Raw genomic sequence first — 18,995 nt, 5'->3', positions numbered from 1 at the left:
TCTGACGATATGATTTGAAAACAGAGCTAGTTTAAAGGATACAACGACCAAAGAAACAAGCCAAAAACCCAAAGATAAAGTAAACAATTTCAGAAACTAATGATATGAAAGGATTGAGGTAATTTACATGAAAACTGAAGAGTTTTTTGCAAAGTAAATAACTATTCAAAGCTTGCTCATTTTGTTGTGCCTTTAAAGCTTTTCCAGAGAAAACCTAACAAGTCTTTCAAAAAAATTACGTGAATACGTACGAAATCATCGTACTTTTTTAGAAAAACATATCTCTCTGTTTCAAACCAATATTTGGACATGAAATACGGTTCAGTAAGAATAGAAGAGACAAAGACAGCTCTTTTTATATCTAGAGGTCATCTCCAGCTTTGGCTAAAATGCTTTTGAATTATTCTGGAGTCATGGAGACAAATTTTGAGACAGAGTCTCAATTTTGAAAATGACCCGACATCTGAGTGAGGCGATGTTATTTTTTAGACTAACCTGACCCGATGGTGTGATCGGAGCTCGGCCCTGTATCCGTGGAGGGAGTCTGGGTGTCTCTCGTCCAATCGAAGTCGTCAAACTGCGGCTGAGTGTAGCCGCACATGCCCGCTTCAAAGTCGCAGCCGAAGGTAGTACCTATCATTAAACGAAAACACGGATCAGAGTTCCATACCATTATCTGCAGCAGCTCAATATCAATGGCATTTGGTCTGTACCTTCACAGGTACTCATTTACACTCCCGGCTGAAAACAGGCAATTGTAGTAAAGTGCCTTGCCTAAGAACAAAGCACTGTGTTCCCCATCAGGGTTCGAACCCCCGTACCACGACACGAGTCGAACACTGCAACCATTGAACCACGGCGCCCCACGTAAATAAGCCATTTGCAAATAACCTATACCCTTTGCGAGTTAAATTTGAATAACATCTGGTACACTGACTTGCTCATAATGCTTGGCACGTTTTAACTTTGAATTCTCCAGACCAAAGACACTGTTGCTACATCACATGATTCGGGGCAAGCTCTTGTACAGTTACGTAAGAGACACTCAGCATCAATACATTGCTCACAATCTGCTCTTTTCACACTTCCACCATGGGCATGCAGACCCTCGATCTGGCAACTTTACACAATAAATAAAGCCGGTTCAGTGATACCCGTGTCGGGGTTCAGATCACTGAACCGGCTATTTTTATTGTGTCAAGTTGCCAGATCGAGGCTCTGCATACCCAGTGGCGAAGTATGAAAAGAGTTAATAGGTGAGAATGGCACAAAGACACCAGACCATGCCGGAGCTGGGGTTTGCCAGCATAAAGCTTGAGCCAAGTCACGCGATATAGTAACAGTCTCTTTGGTCTGGAGAATTCAAAGTCGAAATGTGCCAAGCATTCAAGCAAGTCAGCTTACCACATATTACTTGAATTTTATTCGCAAATGGCTTATTCTAAGTTCTACTCCACATCCAGCCCTGGCCTTACCTCTGCAAGTGACCTGGTCAAAGGTCACGTCGTCAATGGCCACGGTGGCGTTGTTGTTGGTGCCCTCAATGACCTCGACGACGATCTGGTGCTCGATGCTGCTGGCCGCGTCCACCTGGATCTCGTGCCAGAAGTTGCCGCGCTCCCCCGTGGACGTGAACTTGTTCTGTTTGGTCGAGGAGGTTGGGTCCATCACGTAGATGTTGATGGTGCCGACGCCTGATGTGTCGTTTTTAATAAAAAAGACAGAATGTTTGTTAAAAATGGAGCCAAGCTTTATTAATACTCTCACAACAAACAATCCTAACTTGACTTTCTCCTCAAACGCCATGAGCGCCTTTTTAGGTGGAGACCAGCGCTTTACAAATGTTCATTAATATTATTATTATCATCAAGGTGGCATTTATCTCCGGTTTACTGTGGCACGAAAAAATGAGAATGAGTCTGAAAAAAGGAGAACTAAAACAAACAAAAAACCCAAAACAAGAGCTGTTGTGAACTCCGAAACAGCTAAAAAATACTGCAAGATAAACTTGCGCGATCCCTCTGGCATACTGGCAGTATTAATACAGTCAGTTTAGTGAACGCACTGCAAGCGTACCTAACCAAAAACCAACAATGACCGCAACTGACCCCTAGATGACCTATGACCGCAAATGTCTTATGTCATCTGAAGTACCCCTACCCAGAGAGTATTGTCACCAAGTTTGGTTGAGAGTGAAGTCTGCCTTGTCATATGACAGCACTTTTCAGTTTACCTAACCAAAATCTACATTGACCTCATTTTACCCCTAGGTGACCTTTGACCGCAAATGTCTTATGTCATCTGAAGTCCCCCTACCCAGAGATTATTGTCACCAAGTTTGGTTTAGAGTGAAGTCTGCCTTTCCACATTACAGCGCTTAACAGTTCAGCTAACCAAAATGGAACACACGGACAAAAGGAATAATAATAATAATTAATAATAATAACAGGTTCTTACATAGCGCTTTTAACTAAGATCAAAGCGCTTTACATTATTACCCCTAATCATTGGGCCAATTAAACATTCCATATACCATCTCAGCTCCCTGGGGAGTATACAGCTCGATGCAGCCTGTACGGCGCAAGGAAGCTAATTCAACCACAATAACCATCTCTGCCCTCACGGGTACCCATTTACTCCTGGGTGGAGAGAAGCAATGAGTGACAAAGTGCCTTGCCCAAGGGCACACGCACCATGACCCCGGCTGGACTCGAGGCCTTAACCACGAGGCCACAGCACTACACTACACTACACTACAGGAGCCCCCTTTCTTGGCTAAAGCCAGTGGCGAAAAAACAGTGAATGGCGTAATTGCTCACCGGATCCGTGCATGTACAGCCAGAACGTCAGACAGGCGGGGTCAGACTTGGGGAGGTGCTCGCTGACAAGCCATGCCTTCTTTCCGCTGGGAAGCTGCGTGCCCTCAATCAACATGTAGTATCCTGTTGTTCGAAAAAGATCAATGGTGATTGAAAGAGTTGATAAGAACGGCTACCCATAAAAGATCAACTTGTTTCAGGTGTTCCGAGCAACTCTAAAGTCTACAGGGTGAGTAAAAAAAAGGGGAACCCCAACCCCCAAAAATACATGTCATGTTTACAAATATATGTAGCACCAAAGATAATAATGACTGGAAAGCAAATTTCAGAAATTTCTTTTGGATGAAAACATTATTAAAATTAATCAATCTGTTCAAAGAATATCACCATTTAAAGGTAATGACCCTAAAATCTGTTTCGTCCAAAATAAAAAACAATTTAACATGTGTTCTTACTGTTTGGAACAACAAAGAAAATGACACAGAAAACTTGTTTCAACAACTGTCAACAACTGTAGTACACAATATCTGTATTAACAACCCTGCTTAGGCAAACAATAACATTTTTAAAGTCCACTTTTCTCAATGGACAGGCTTTCAAAAGGACTTTGTTGAAGATTTTTGACTTTTAAGCAGAGTTTTTATCGCCGGAGATGTTTGAAGACAAAAGTGACGACGATTCTTGATATCACATTTTTGGACGAAAGAGGTTTCACGGTCATTGTGTTAAAATGGTAATATACTTTGAACGGATTAAACAATTTAAGTAATTTTTCCCTGTAAAAGTACTTTATGAAATTGGCTTTCCAGTCATTATTATTTTCAGTGCTCTTTTTTTTTTTTAAATATGACATATTGTTTTAGGTTCTGCTTTTTTTGACTCACCCTTTAGTAACTGGAATTTTAGTACAAAACGTTTGCCTGTCTAAAATCGAATCGAGTTGCTGCTAATCTGGAGAACACAGCTTCGCGTCAGTGCAAAAAATGTCGTAACTCCATTCTGCAACAAAGTCGTATCTCGCGCGAATATGCTCCGTGCAACAAGGTCGTATCTCGACGTCCATTGACTTTGCGTGTACATCCGGGTTATTTTAAGCGAGATACGACCTTTTGACATTCTAAAACTCGCGTTTTGCGTTCATAACTCCATTCTGCAACAAAGTTGTATCTCGCGTGAATACGCTCCGTGCAACAAGGTCGTACCTCGACGTCCACTGACTTTGCGTGTACATCCGGGTTATTTTAAAAAACTTGCGTTTTGCGTCGTTCATGCCATTTTAGGAGATACGACCTTGTTGCACTGACGCGACGACAGGTTCAAACCCAGCTTCAGTCAATATCTTGGTTCAACTTAAAAAAATGCTAGTGCGACTGTTCAGCACTTGTCTGAAAAAGGGTGTTGCGCACGTGGTCCACTTGTCCTGTGAATAATTGTTTTTTTTCCCTTTCTTTTTCTGTACCTTGAGCAGTCAACGTGGTGTGGTCCTGCGAGGGCGATAGATAATGCGTGGCGTCCTGGCCCCTGGTTCGAACCCAGTCAAAGTCGTCCTTCTGCAGCTCGTTGGTCCAGCCGCACATGTTGCGCTCAAAGTCGCAATAACCTGCTCACAAATAAGCAAGAATTGAAATTCAGAACCAAGACACAAATGCAAGAATTTAAGTCACAAACAATAAATGAAAAAATAATACAAAGCAAGTTAGGCCCCCCAAAAAAGTCTCCGGTTTCTGGTATGGAGCTTGCCCAAAAAGTGGTGCGGCGACGCAACTTTTTTTTTTTTTTTTACCTGATTTTTTTGCTTCAAATGTCGGCTGATGACTGCAAATGGTGCCTGACTAAACTTAGTGCAAATATATGGGAGTCCAGAGAGGCCACATAAAGCTTATTCCCGACCATAACCCAATCTAAAAACACGTTAAAATTGTGCAGCAGCAGGATTCCAGTCAAACCAGTGAGTTTGGCCGTTTTGAGACATCATCTTTCATTGAAAAAAAAAACTTTTTCATTTTGCCGACGCGCATGGCTACGGCGACGCGCGCGCATACCAGAAACTGGAGACTTTTTTTTTTGGCCTTATGTTATGAGAGTTGGCCATCACAAGGCCCTATATTTAAGGACCATCTCAGGATAAGGGCTACATAAAGAAGGGATAGAAAATGAAATCAAAATTTGCCAAGTCATATTTTGAATTGCGCCCTCTCATGACACGATCCGAAAATCAGTAATCGGGACATGATTCTCATTCAGCCGGTTGTCGCCCATTTACACATTTTGCCCAATTGCAAACCAACTCTAAATTAGAACGCATGGGAGCTGATTCACAGAAATTCAAAAAAATGTGTCGTTTGACACATCTTTGGAAACAACCTTCTTTTGTTGTTTTCTTCAAAATGACAGCATGCCAGAAGAAAAAAATTCACAGGGAGTTTAGTGCCATTACTATCTTTAAACCAAGTAAGCTATTTCAACAATAATTTGGTCGGTTACTTTTTGGATAGCTGCAAATGGTCCACTCTGCCTTTAACCAGTTCATGCCGGGATTATTCTTGCCGAAAAATTGGATTTTCGAAAAAAAGCCAAAATATAGCTGCCAACTTCTGATATACAGCCAAATGCCACAAATGCTGACTCGCAAGAGTCATTTCCAAAGTATTTGTACGATATTTCTTGCCGAAACCTCATATTTTTCAACACTCCGGGGTGTGCAACAAGAGCCTAAATTGTAAAACAATAGGCCGTGCACAGCGGCCAATTCAAGATCAACACAGGGTCAGCCTCCACAGACTTCACGGTCTTCGCGTGTGTCAGTCAGGGTGTGAGTGACCACTGATAAAAATAGCTGAAAACAGCTGAAAAAGGTGTAAAAAAGCTGAACTTTGGAAATCTCCCATACTTTTGTACACAGCAAATGAGTAAAAAAAGCTGAAATCCAAAACAAAAAAAGCTGAAATCAGCTTTAAAACTGAGATTTCACACCCCTCGTATGTACAAAAGACACAAAGGATCAGTCTGTTTAGACGTCACCCGGAGGCGAGTCGAGGCAATCTTGACGTTTTAACCAGTCAGTCGTGCCTGTGTACAAAAACAGCAAGTGCATGTGATCCCGTCCTCTGACATGGACTGGTTAAACATGGAAAATGAAACAAAAATAAAACATTGTTCACGTAGCAAACTAAGAGAAAAAAATAAACGACAGACCTTGTGGGTCGCAAGGGCCCGCACGGATATCGAAGTCATCCAGAGCGATATGATCCGTGCTCCCTGCTCCGTGCGTGCCTTCAATCATGAGCTAAAGAAACAGAAATCAGACAAGTACATTTATACGGGGTAAGTCAAAAAACAAAAACCCAAATGGTGCCCCCTATTTTTAAAAGAAGTTCTGCATGCTTCGTTTTCCAGATCTAGGATATAAATGCCCAATTCTTAAGCTTTCTTTTTATTCAAAACACTGGTGTTCTTTTCCAGTTGTGGAATTTTGTACACAAACAAGTACACCCACGTTTGTTTATGGTGTAAATCGAGGATTTTCTTTTGTTCCTCTTCCCTTTTCCTTTGTTTGAACTCCATTTTTTTTCGCAACAGCTCTCATTGGTTTTGTACACGTTTTCTACTCGAGGTCGTCCTCGATTTGGTTCCTGTCCTCGATTCCCAAATGATGTTGCACGTGTGTGTCTTCGATTTACACCATAAACACGCGCACAAGTGTGTATTTGCCTGCAATCGGGGACCCTTATTGTCCCTCTTTTGTTTGTACTATAACTTTTTAGGAAGACCTCCCACATGTTTTGTACACGATCGCTAAATTGGGGACCTTCAGGAATTGGGGACCCTATTGTCCTCTATTGTTCAACGTCCCCTATTGAATGCAGAAACAAACTCGCAAACACCGTTTTTTGGTTCAGCTTGTCCATGGATCTTAATTAAGATTAGTGATAAAGATAAATAGTGACCACAGCCTCAAATCATGCAACGTTGACTTCGTTGACAGAACTCACCCGGTACTTGGTGGTCGTGGCGTTGACGGAAGCGGCGCCAAAGCGCCACATATTTCCCTGGTTCCCGGTCCTGGTGAACAAGACGGTGTTGTACGCGTCCTCCCGGATGGTCAGGGTACCGGCGTTCTGGCCGTGCATGTGGTACCAGAAGGTGCCGCACTCGCCGAAGGGGTTGGGGTCGAATTGCCCGGTGGACATGACGGCACGCTGGTTGACGGTACCCTGAGTAGGGTCCAGGTACATCACATAACCTGCGTGAACCCAATCCATTAATCTGTTAGTCCTGTTTTTACCTTTCTCCAATTCGGGCGATTCAAAATGCAGTGCGCCACCAAGAGTTTGCCACGGAGAGTTCATTTTCCCCAGTGCATTGTGGGGGATGGTCAACAAATTCGCAGCGCGGACAATTAAAATTGTTAGTTTTCTGGTCAACGTATGATTCGACTATCTTCTTGCCCTTTTGTATATGGTGTTTTTTGTAAGGCTGCAGAATGCTATGCCTAAATCTGTAACAAATTAGTTCAAGTTGCCTACTGACACTCATTCAAATGGGCCAGGTTTTGTCGACCGTAAACTTGAAAAATTAAATAGACTCTGCATGGCAAACTCTTGGTGGCGCACTGCATTGTGAATTGCCTGAATTGTTTGTTCCTTGAAACCTATTTGCACTCCATTTCATTAGTTGACTTATTAACCACTTTGCGCCGGGATTCTTTTTGCCCAAAATTTCGATTTTCGCAAAAGACAAAATACTCCAGCCAACTTCTGATATACAGCCAAACGCCACAAATACTGATTCGCAAGAGTCATTTCCACAGTATTTGTACGATATTTTTCGCCGAAACCTCATATGTTTTAATACTCTGAGGTGTGCACTGGAGCGTAAATTGTACAAAAATAGGCTGTGCACTACGGCCAATTCAAGATCGACACACAGTCCGCCTCAACAGACTTCACGGACTTAGTTTGTGTGTACAAAAGGCATGAGGGATTTGTGTGTTTAGACGTCACCCGGAGGCGAGTCGAGGCAATCTTGATGTTTAAACCAGTCAGCCGGGCCTGTGTATCAAAACAGCCAGTGTGTGTTATCACGTCCACCGATGCGAACTGAAACTGCAGGATTTTAAATGCCATTTTATCAAGAATCAGTTTTACAAATGTGTTGGGGGTCTGTATTTCCTTTACTGAACTCAGTACCCCTTCATACGGGGTGAGTAAAAAATAACGAAACCCAAATATCGGGACCATTTTTTTGTGTGAAGTAGTTCTGCATGTAGCACTTTCAAAATCCAGGATATGAAAGCCCAATTCATAAGCTTTCTTTTAGTACAAGAATCATTCAAATCACTCATGTACTTTTCAAGTTACGGAGTTTTAAACACAACCACTGTTTTAAAGTTCTGTCCACGGATCACAAAAAGGTAAGTGCTCTTTCAGCAATTCACACATATCCTTATGTGATTTGTTTTTGTTTTTGCTGAAAGAACACTGAACTTTTATGTGATACGTGTCCAGAACCTTAAAACGGTGGTTGTGTTTAAAACTCCGTATTTTGCAAAGTACATGAGTGATTTGAATGATTCTTGTACTAAAAGCAAGATTATGCATTGGGCTTTCATATCCTAGATTTTGAAAGTGCTACATGCAGAAATTCACTAAAACAATGGTCCCGACATTTGGGTTTCGTTTTTTTTTACTCACCCTGTATACCATTGGAAAGCTCTTGTTCTGCGGAATCCAGAAATAAATAATCTCAATTCTTAAACATTCCGACTTCATATATGAAGAGATTTACCGTTTGCCGTTCCTGTTGATTTGTCCACGTGGGGACCAGACGATGCAGCCAGCACCGAGGCCTGAACTCTCGACCAATCAAAATCGTCGGTGCTGTCCTGCGTGAGTCCGCAGGAGTCCAACTCCACAGTGCAAGTCCCTGAAAAATTCATTTCACTGAGTTAACGAACCAACATCAACAAAGGACACGGGAAAAAGTCCGCTAATCTCTAGGGTTTCTGGCAGTTTTGCACGTTCTATTTTGTAAACTTCTGCTTGAAATTTAATCAGGGAAAGTCAAAAGCTTTGAAAACCGTCAAAAGTCTTGCAAACAACCAAGGAAAACACCCCCCCCCCCCCCAAAAAAATACTCAATTTCTCAAACCTTTCTTTTGCATACTTTCTATAAAGTGAGGGTAAAAAAAACCGAAACCGAGATGTTATTGCTAATTGGACCAGAATTAGGGCACATGTGAATCAAAGGGAGATATCCTGTGTTGTGGTTGAATCTCCTCTTTCAAATGACACCCTGGTCATGTCATTACATTTACGGTTGACTGAGCAGTGACCAATTTTATGAAAGGGTTTATTTAGAGAATTGCGCCACTTTTCAATTGTGGTTTTTGTGGTGTCATTTGTCACAGAGTGAAAGGCTATGGTTGCCAATCAAGGCAGGTGGGGAAAAAGAGATTTCACCATGAAAAGTGGCACAAATTCTCTAAATAGACCCTTTCATAAAATTGGTCACTGCTCAGTCAACCGTGAATGTGAACACATGATCAGGGTGTCATTTTAAAGAGGAGATTCAACTCTACCAGAGGATATCTCCCTCTGATTCACATGTGCCCTACTTAGCAATAATATCTCGGTTTCGTTTTTCCTGTGTTGGCTGCTGCCATTTTGAATTTACTAACGGTTCCTACAACTATTGTGGACCCACGTATACACAATGCGAAATAACTGAATGGTCGATAACAGTATCAGTTCGGATGCCAAACCTAAACACCACTATATACCTTTGACCTAGACAACATCAAAGCGTAGGAACAAAATACCGAATTGGGCTTATTCTTACGTCTCGGTGGGCAGTCGCTCTCCGTGTAGAGTATGTCGTCTATGGCGATGTCGCTGGAGAAGGAACTCCCACGAATGCCTTCAAACACGAGCTGTAAAACAGGGAGTAACAGGCAGGGTGATTTGGGGTAGTACAGGGAGTAACAGGCAGGGTGGTTTGGGGCAGTACAGGGAGTAACAGGCAGGGTGGTTTGGGGCAGTACAGGGAGTAACAGGCAGGGTGGTTTGGGGCAGTACAGGGAATAACAGGCAGGGTGGTTTGGGGCAGTACAGGGAGTAACAGGCAGGGTGGTTCGGGGCAGTACAGGGAGTAACAGGCAGGGCAGTTGGGGGCGGTACAGGGATTGACAGGCAGGTCAATTTTGGGCGGTAAAGGGATTAACAGGCAGGGTGGTTTGGGGCAGTACAGGGATTAACAAGCAGTGTGGTTTGGGGTGGTACAGGGAGCAACAGGCAGGATGGTTTGGGGCAGTACAGGGAGTGACAGACAGGGCAGTTTTGGGCGGTACAGGGAGTATTAAACAGGCAGGGCAGTTTGGGGCGGTACAGGGAGTAACAGGCAGGGCAGTTTTGCACATTACAGAGCGCAACAGCCAAAATGGTTTGGGGCATTATGAGATTAAACTCACGGTGTATTTCGTTGACAACGTCATGGAGATTGTCGCTCGGTGCCACTGGTTCCCGCTCTGGGTACCGGACCGGCTAAACCGAGCTGTGTCCGTGGTGCCGACCCTGGTGAACAGGTTCAAGGTACCGACGCCCGTGCCGAACATGTGATAGTAGAACTCCAGGCAGACCGGCTGAGCTGGGCTAGGGGGCGTGACCTCGCCGGAAATCAAGCGGGCCCTGTCGCCTGGCTGTCTAGGGGACGAACTTTCAATGAAGACGTAATGCCCTGGACAACGGCAGACGAATAGATCAATTTTGAATACGCATTTACATCTCATGCATATTTATGAGCCAAATGGGCCTCTGTCATTGGTTCATTTTTCAACACATCAGTTCAACAAATAAGGGATGATTTAGGAGGATTGAAGCTGTATTCAATTTTTTTCATGGAGGCAGTTGGAGGATTTTGGAGGATTGAGGCTGTCCTGGCAAAAATGACGGCGCTGCTCAGCACAACAAATTTGCTTAGCACGAAAAAAGTCTGGCTTACAACAGCAGGTTACCAGCCAAAACTGCATGTGATGTATATTGCTCTGGATTGGTATTCAGCTGTTGTTTGCTTAGCATGAAAAACACATGGAGTTTTGGCTGGTAAAGTGCTTTTATAAGCCAGGCTTCTTTTGTGCTAAGCAATTTTTTTGGCTTAGCAGCGCCGTGAAATTGGGCCCAGGAGGTTAAGGTTTTTAACCCTCCTGCTGTTTAAAACGTCACAAACAGTCAAAGTTTCCTTCCACCTCCCCTGGTATACTTTTAACACACCGATGGGTCACTCGACCAATATTGACCCAAGTAACAGCATGGCTAAGAATGCATGTTTGCATAGGAGGAGCCTTATATTATAGTATCCATTACGTGAACAGCCCTTTAGAAAACCTAGATGGATTCACACATACTTTTCAACCCCAGTGGGGAGTCCTTGAGTAAACACACTTCACCCATGTCCAGCAAGATAATCCCCCTAATCACTTAAATAAACAACCTCCTGTGGACAACACAGCTGGCTGGGTGAGTGTTGGAACTACTTTCAATATGACCACATGGACATGTACATGTACATGTACATGTACATACACTGTATGTGCATCTGTATGTAATAATTGTTCTCTGTCATTACTTTATGGAATTTAACCGTTCAAAAAAGAAAACAAAATAACATTTCACACACGTAAATAATAAGATATTTATATGAATTTATATCAAGGTATTTAGTTGCAAAATTGTAAGCTGAATCGTTCAGGCATCTCTTATCACACTCATTATAGGATTAGTGGTGATAACAATCTTAATCCCCTGGGGCACACATGCACTCTCCCTTTAGAAAAGCTCCAAAAGTATGCGTGAGGACCCGACCAGTTGGTAGGTTTGGTCGGGTCGGCTCCTAAAGAGCTGGATCCGTCATGCCTAAACTGTTACCAATTCCGGTGGTGTGATCGCCGTTTGGCCCCGTGCCAGACGATGGCGTTCCTCCGACTTGTCTCGTCCACGTGAAATCGGCCGAGAGGTCGTCATTCCAAGAGCAGAGCGGGGTTTCAAAATCGCAGGAGACGTTGCCGATGTACAGTGCTGGGTCCGCTGTGCTTGGCATGACTATACGACCACAAAATAAACAAATAAAAATAAGTTTTTTTCGCAAGTCCTCATATAACACTTCACTGAATACACAGAGTTCATGAAATTATGTCAGTGAAAGTTTTAAACCAAATGTAGGATCTATGTCTTCTGCTAAATGAATGTGCTGATAATGAGTTTGCTAATAATCGATACAGGCCCCATTAGGGCTGTCCTTTTTTGGGATAATTTAGTATCTGGTTACTCGAAACTGCCTTTGACCGAATATTCAAATATTCCAAATTAATATACCTCATACATATTCATGATCGCGAGCCGAACTCTCACTGGTCAAATCACCATCACGTGGCAGATGTTATTTTTACTGTTTACACATGGGCGAGGATTTGCGCACAATGTATTAAAATACGTAGTATTTACACTGTAGTAGACTATCGCACGGGTTACCCGTGCGACAGTCTACTACGCATGCACTTTACAAAGCAATCGCCGAACTGTCGCATCGGTGTAGTTCGCACGAGCGAAAGTCGCCCAAGCGAGCTAGCTAGCTACACAATGCACATAGAGATGGTTGCACGGTCTTGATGGTATGCGTAAATGTTAATGTTCCCGAGCTCAATGATGCTGAACTGGAGAAAATTTAAGGACAATAAAAGAGTGTGCCAGTAAAAATTGTGTTGATCGATATGGGGCGCTGCAGCTTTTTGCAGTTGGCATTTTATAACTGTCAAGGGCTTTAAGGGCCCGTGACCATTCAGCCCCGGTATGAAAAGGGCCCCCCAGTAAGCTCGTCCCCTCCCAAGAAGTCCTCTCCTACCGTCCCAGCTACCAGCCCAGGAGCTGGTCCGGTTGCTAATCAGGAACTCCTCTATCCTGGGGTCTATTGTTTGCAAGTATTGACACATGTAATATATCCCAGAAGAAACCCGCTTGTGGTTTTCATCTCTCAGCGCAAAACAATAGAACACTTTCGTCGGCACAGATAAAAACCCCTGCCATGCGGTTTCGCGCACAATGGGACTGTAAATTACCAAGGCGTTATGGAAGGATTTTATCTTTAATCCGGTAAGTCTGCTATTGTTCTGCTCTGGACGTTCTCTGAAGGGCAATAAATTGATGTGCCTGACTGACTTCAAAACTTCTGGTCAGACAGGACCATGTACCGGACGAGACTGGGCTGAAGACCGGACTGGCTTTTGACCGGATGAGGTACCAGGGGGCCCTTTTCATACCAGGGCTGAATGGTCACGGTCCCTAACCTGCTAAAAGGATGGCAACAGTGAACTGATGTCGACAAAAAAAGTTACCCCCAACAAAAAAGTGGCACCTGATAATACAGCAGCGCAACTTTAGGATAAAATAGCATCACATGTGTGTGTATGTCTGTATTTGTTTTTGTTTTTGAATATTCAAACCGGCCAAAAGCTATTCTAATGTTCTGTTGGTGATGGAATATTCAAATATTTGACTGTTCCGGACATCCTTTGGTCTACAGTGCAAATCTTCATCAACACTGATTTTTTAAAAAGGTTTGGAAAATCAAAATTTAGGTTTTTCAAGCACCAAAATCTAGGCGTTTATAGGTTTTCGGGATGCAAACCTGTGCAATTCTTCAGCATGAGGTAGCAGAAATGTAGCAAAGTGGTTGACCTCAAGTTCTTCACGCTTAATAGTAAAGTCACCAATGTTATGCAAACGGCCAAATTCCGAAACACTAGCTTGTACAAAAATATTTTACAGAGGTAGGCCTATAAGTATATTGACAATGTGGATACAGTGGAATCTCGATAAGTCAAACCTTTGGGGAATTGGGTCAAATTTCAAGTTAAGTAGAGTCTTGAGTAATATCCAATGAATTTCTATTCAACAACAATTGACAGGAATAAGTTTTTACTTTGAGTTAGAAGGTTTTTTTGAGTGAACAGTTTTTGACTTGTCGAGATTTCACTCTATTTTGGAATTATCATAGATATTAGAACTGTGGGTCAAATTGAAACTTAACATTTTCTTGAAAAAAAAATGTTGAATAAGTATGCCGAATAAAAGGATTTTTGTCGGTTAGGCCAAAAAAAAAAAAAATACTCGGTCTCTGGTCAGCACGCGCGTCGATTTTAATCATGCGCGTCAACCTTTGGTTTTTTTTTTAATTAACACGGAAGCTACAACAGCGCCCTCTATTGCCGCGCCTCCTCACATTTTTGTACCAAGGAGCACCAAGGAATGGGGAAATTGCACCCAGGCAAATGATAAAGGGCACCAAGGCAAATTATGGAGGACACCAATGTATAATGAGGACGCAAAAAAGCAAAATAGTACCCACCTTGTCTGTACAATACAAGCTTGAAAAAAAAAAAAGCCACCAAAAAAAAAAAAAAAATCGCGTCGCCGCATCAATTCCGGAACTTCGGTCTGACCAGAGACCGACTATTTTTTTTTTTTGGCCTTATATAGGTTACTTGAGAAAAAAAACAGGCTCCCAACTTAACCATTTTTTATCTTTTAGGTTTTAAAGGTTTTGCTGCGAGGCCTGCCAATATGGAGATGATCCGTCGACTTACCTGAGCAGGCGTCGTTCGCAAACATCAAATCGTCGATGGCAATGTCGCCTTGGTAGCTGCCGCCCACCACGCCTTCGATCAAAATCTGAGCAAAAAGAAGAAAAAAAATAAAATCCAAAATCATTCTAAATTCAGAGAGAATAGAAGGACCAAAAAAGACCCAAGATGTCCGGAAAAAGAAAGAGAGAAATACGTGACAAAAAGTAGACAGGATTCGAAACCCAACTAATATTTTTCTTTCATTGGTTAATTAAAAAAGCAGACAGGATTCGAACCCACCAGATATTTCTCGTTTTACATCATTGGGTAATTTATAAAGCAGACAAGATTCGAACCCACCAGATATTTCTCGTTACATCATTAGGTAGGTTAAAAAGCAGAGGAGATTCGAACCCACCAGATATTTCTCGTTTTACATCATTGGGTAATTTAAAAAGCAGATGGGATTCGAACCCACCTTGTCTTTTTTTGTGACACCATTGGTTAATTTAAATAGCAGATGGGATTCAAACCCAGTATTTTTTTCATTACATCATTGGTTAGCATCATTGGTTAATTTTTATACCAGATGGGATTCGAACCCACCTGGTATTTCACATAACATCATTGATTAATTTTAAAAGCAGACAGGATTCGAACCCGCTTGGTATTTCTCATAACATCATTAGGTAATTTAAAAAGCAGACGGGATTCAAACCCACCTGGCATTTCTCGTAACATCATTGGTTAATTTAAATAGCAGACAGGATTCGAACCCGTCTGGTAATTCTTGTTACATCAGTGGTTATGTTAAACATCATGCACGATTCGTACCCACCTAAAACATCTCAGTATATCATCAGGTTAATGCATTAAATAAACTGGATTCGAACCCACCCGATTCCCAGTATGTTATTGGTTAAGATAAACAATCAGGATTCGAACCCACCTGGTATTTCTCCGTCTCCGGCACAGTGAAGTGGCCGTGCAGCCAGTCTGTGCCGTCCGCACTCTGCTGGCCGAAGAGAGCCCATTTCATCTCGGTGGTCTCGGCCGACGTGCCAACCTTTGTGGCGTAGGAGATTTTCAGCACGCCGATGTCGCTGCCGTACATGTGGTACCAGAAGTCGAAGCAGCTGGAGGTGGCGGTGGCATTGGCCTGCTGAATGGCACTGCGCAAGCGCGCCACCTCCCCGTCTCTCCGCGGACTCGAGGTTTCGATGTACATGTAGTACCCTGAGGAGAGATGAGGAAGCAGAGTCAATCACAAGCCATCACAAGTCCATCACAAGTCAGTCACAAGTCAATCACAAGTCATCACAAGTCAATCTCAATTATGTCACAAGTCAAACGTAAGTCATCATATAAATCAATCACAAGTCAGTCACAAGACAATCACAAGTCCATCGCAAGTCCATCACAAGTCAGTCACAAATCAGTCACAAGTCAGTGACAAGTCAATCACAAGTCAGTCACAAGTCAATCACGAGTCGATCAGAAGTCAGTCACAAGTCAATCGCAAGTCAGTCGCAAGTCAGTCACAAGTCAATCACAATTCAACCACAAGTCTATCACAGTCCATAACAAGTCCAACACAAGTCAATCACAAGTCAATCAGAAGTCGATCAGAAGTCAATCACAAGTCAGTCACAAGTCAATCACAATTCAACCACAAAAGTCCATCACAAGTCCATCACAAGTCAGTCACAAGTCAGTCACAAGTCAGTCATGAGTCAGTCACAAGTCAGTCACAAGTCAGTCACGAGTCAGTTACGAGTCAGTCACGAGTCAGTCACAACTCCATCACAACTCCATCACAAGTCAGTCAGAAGTCGATCAGAAGTCAGTCACAAGTCAGTCACAAGTCACTCGCAAGTCAGTCACAAGTCAGTCAAGAGTCAGTCACAAGTCAGTCACAAGTCCATCACAAGTCAGTCACAAGTTAGTCACAAGTAAGTCACAAGTAAATCACAAGTCAGTCACAAGTAACCAGCACGAAAAATAACAAAGGAATGCCTTCGTCACAGTTCATTTAAAAGCTTGTGACGACTTCATCACGAATTAAGCAAAGACGGCTTATCTGAACAATAGCTAGGACAACACTTATAAGCCATTGAAGGGGGCCTTCATGATAGAATTGACAGCCTGCCCAAATTGCACTGTACCACCAAAAGCTGCCCCAGCAATGAATGTTTTTTATATGGATTCGTCAATCAGTAAATACAATGTATTACAAAGTTACACAGATGATAGTTGTAGTCAGATGCTAATTTGATCCTTACCGTTATTTGTGCCGAGGGTGTGGTCAACGGAGGGCCCCGTGAAAGAGGAGTCCGTTGACCCCTGCAGGATCACCCAATCAAAATTGTCGTTCAGGTCGTTGGTCCAATCGCACTGGCCGGACTCAAAATCACAGAATGCTGAAAAATTGGGGGGGGGGGGTTAAACTACTAATAATCGACCAAAAAGTCAGAGATGCAAGGAGGAGTTTTAATCATTTTAATTTTCTTCTTTTTTTAAATAATAGAAATTTACTCACACTAACTGTTGGTTAAAGGTAATATGCAACATTTGCTTTTGCTGTAAGTTTCAGAAATGGATGGATTTGGGCGTTAGTATTTTATAGCAAATATTGTTACACTTGACCTGTTTTCAAGTTTTGTGTTCGTAGATGCTGGAAAAACCAACAATAAAATGCTGTTCTTGTAGTCTGGTTCCCTGACCCTACTTCAGACAAAACTGAGCAATTTATAGACGTCGGGCTTACACCCGTTCACGAATGTGGAACTGATTGCAAACAAATGTGGACTAACAAAGTTTGGTAAACTGGGGGCAGTATTTAAATAAAAGTTTCTTTCAAACAATGGAAGGCCGACAAAAATTCCACTTTTCTTGTAATGACAGCATACCAGGTGCCATAATTGCACAGGTTGATTGAGACCATTAATCACTTACAGAATTTGGTAGTTTTGTTTCTTGATGTTTGCAAATGTTTTTGTAAAGGCTAATGCTGTGCAAACCCAGCCCAAAACCGAAACTGACTGACCCTAAACCGACTGCTTTTCGTGCATTGTTTTTTAAGGTTTCCGATAATAACACCACTCAAAATCCAAAGAATGTTAAAAAAAAAAAACTAAATAAGGCCAAAAAAAAAAAGTCTCTGGTTTCTGGTATGGAGCTTGTCCAAAAAGTGGTGCGGCGACGCGGCTTTTTTTTTACCCGACTTTTTTTTTTTTTACCCGACTTTTTTGCTTCAAATGTCGGCTGATGACTGCAAATGGTGCCCGACTAAACTTAGTGCAAATATATGGGAGTCCAGAGAGGCCACATAAAGCTTATTCTCGATCACAACCCCATCTAAAAACACGTTGAAATTGCGCAGCAGCAGAATTCCAGTCAAACCAGTGAGTTTGGCGGTTTTGAGACATCATCTTTCATTGAAAAAAATCTTTTTCATTTTGCCGACGCGCATGGCTACGGGGACGCGCGCGCATACCAGAAACCGGAGACTTTTTTTTTTGGCCTAAAGGTAAATATCACACTTTTTGAGAAAACAGTGAAAAGTCATGCACAACATTTTCATCACGAAACACGATTTACGTCAATAGAACTCTTCATTTTCAACAATTAGTCAATGGCCTAATTGTTTGAAATCACCTACATTTCTTGATTTCTTCTAAATGACAGCAAGCCAGAGACAGAGAACAATTTCACAGGGTGTCTAGTACCAGAACAATCTTTAATCCAAAAAAAGCTTTTTGGTAATAATTTGCTAGGTTACTTTTGGGATATTAATGCAAATGATCCTATGTGCCTTTAATTCAGTCTCTGTGCAACGGGCAATCTTTAGAATAAACCGTGAATAAGTGAATGGATATATGAATGAAGAACGGACTACATTTGGGCAATATAACCTACTATTTATTGGACAGCTCCCGGTAGTGTGGTAGACGTCGTCGATGGCGATATCACTGCGGGGTCCTGAGCCGATGACAGCCTCAAATATGAGCCTGAAGGCCAAGACTTCGGTGACTTCGAAGTATTCCTTATACCACTGGTTGCCCGTGTCGCCCGTCTGGGTCCAGCGGAGTGTGTCGGTGTTGAAGGTCTTGGACTGTGCAGTAAAAAAACAAGAAGCATAAAAGGATGAGACTTAGTTTCATTTTTAATAAACACAAACGTATGGGGAGTGTAGCCTAGCGGTAAAGGTTCACGACTTTAAGCATCGTCTATATCAGAATTTTTAATAACTGATATATCAGAAATCCCATATCGAGAATATTCAATATATCGATTATCCCATGTGAAAGTCCAAGACCATAAAGATGACACTTTCATAAAAAGAAGAAGAAGTAAGTCCCAATTTTCCATGGCCTTATAATAATACCGGAGTCTTATAAAGCGCAAGTATCTACCAACATTTAGGTACTCAAGGCGCTGGAAATTATGTCAATTATTAAAGAAAGGTAAATCAAGTTTATGAGAAATATGAGACCCATTATGTAGCATCTTATAATGGTTTACAAGGTGCTGCGGCGCATACTGCAGCCACTGCCAAAAAC

At 42.3% G+C, this 18,995-nt stretch overlaps 1 protein-coding gene across 1 annotated transcript in view; it reads right to left on the bottom strand.

Moving 5' to 3' along the window:
- The window catches only part of LOC119726055 (MAM and LDL-receptor class A domain-containing protein 1-like), a 196,551-nt gene that overhangs the window by 140,350 nt on the left and 37,206 nt on the right, over nt 1–18,995 (bottom strand). The window contains exons 25-38 of the mRNA XM_038197672.1: nt 18,352–18,547; nt 16,716–16,853; nt 15,383–15,669; nt 14,455–14,539; nt 11,741–11,914; nt 10,288–10,553; nt 9,660–9,750; nt 8,607–8,744; nt 6,812–7,062; nt 6,015–6,105; nt 4,279–4,419; nt 2,820–2,942; nt 1,476–1,694; nt 496–633 (exon numbers count right to left, since the gene is read on the bottom strand). Of these exons, the coding sequence (XP_038053600.1) occupies nt 496–633; nt 1,476–1,694; nt 2,820–2,942; nt 4,279–4,419; nt 6,015–6,105; nt 6,812–7,062; nt 8,607–8,744; nt 9,660–9,750; nt 10,288–10,553; nt 11,741–11,914; nt 14,455–14,539; nt 15,383–15,669; nt 16,716–16,853; nt 18,352–18,547 (2,338 nt within the window). The remainder of the gene's footprint in view (nt 1–495; nt 634–1,475; nt 1,695–2,819; nt 2,943–4,278; nt 4,420–6,014; nt 6,106–6,811; nt 7,063–8,606; nt 8,745–9,659; nt 9,751–10,287; nt 10,554–11,740; nt 11,915–14,454; nt 14,540–15,382; nt 15,670–16,715; nt 16,854–18,351; nt 18,548–18,995) is intronic.

This window comes from Patiria miniata, unplaced genomic scaffold (assembly GCF_015706575.1).
Source record: "Patiria miniata isolate m_02_andy unplaced genomic scaffold, ASM1570657v1 HiC_scaffold_19, whole genome shotgun sequence".
Taxonomy (NCBI): Eukaryota; Metazoa; Echinodermata; class Asteroidea; order Valvatida; family Asterinidae; genus Patiria; species Patiria miniata.
The sequence above is the reverse complement of the archived record's forward strand: the minus strand, read 5'-3'. Positions and strand labels throughout refer to the sequence as shown.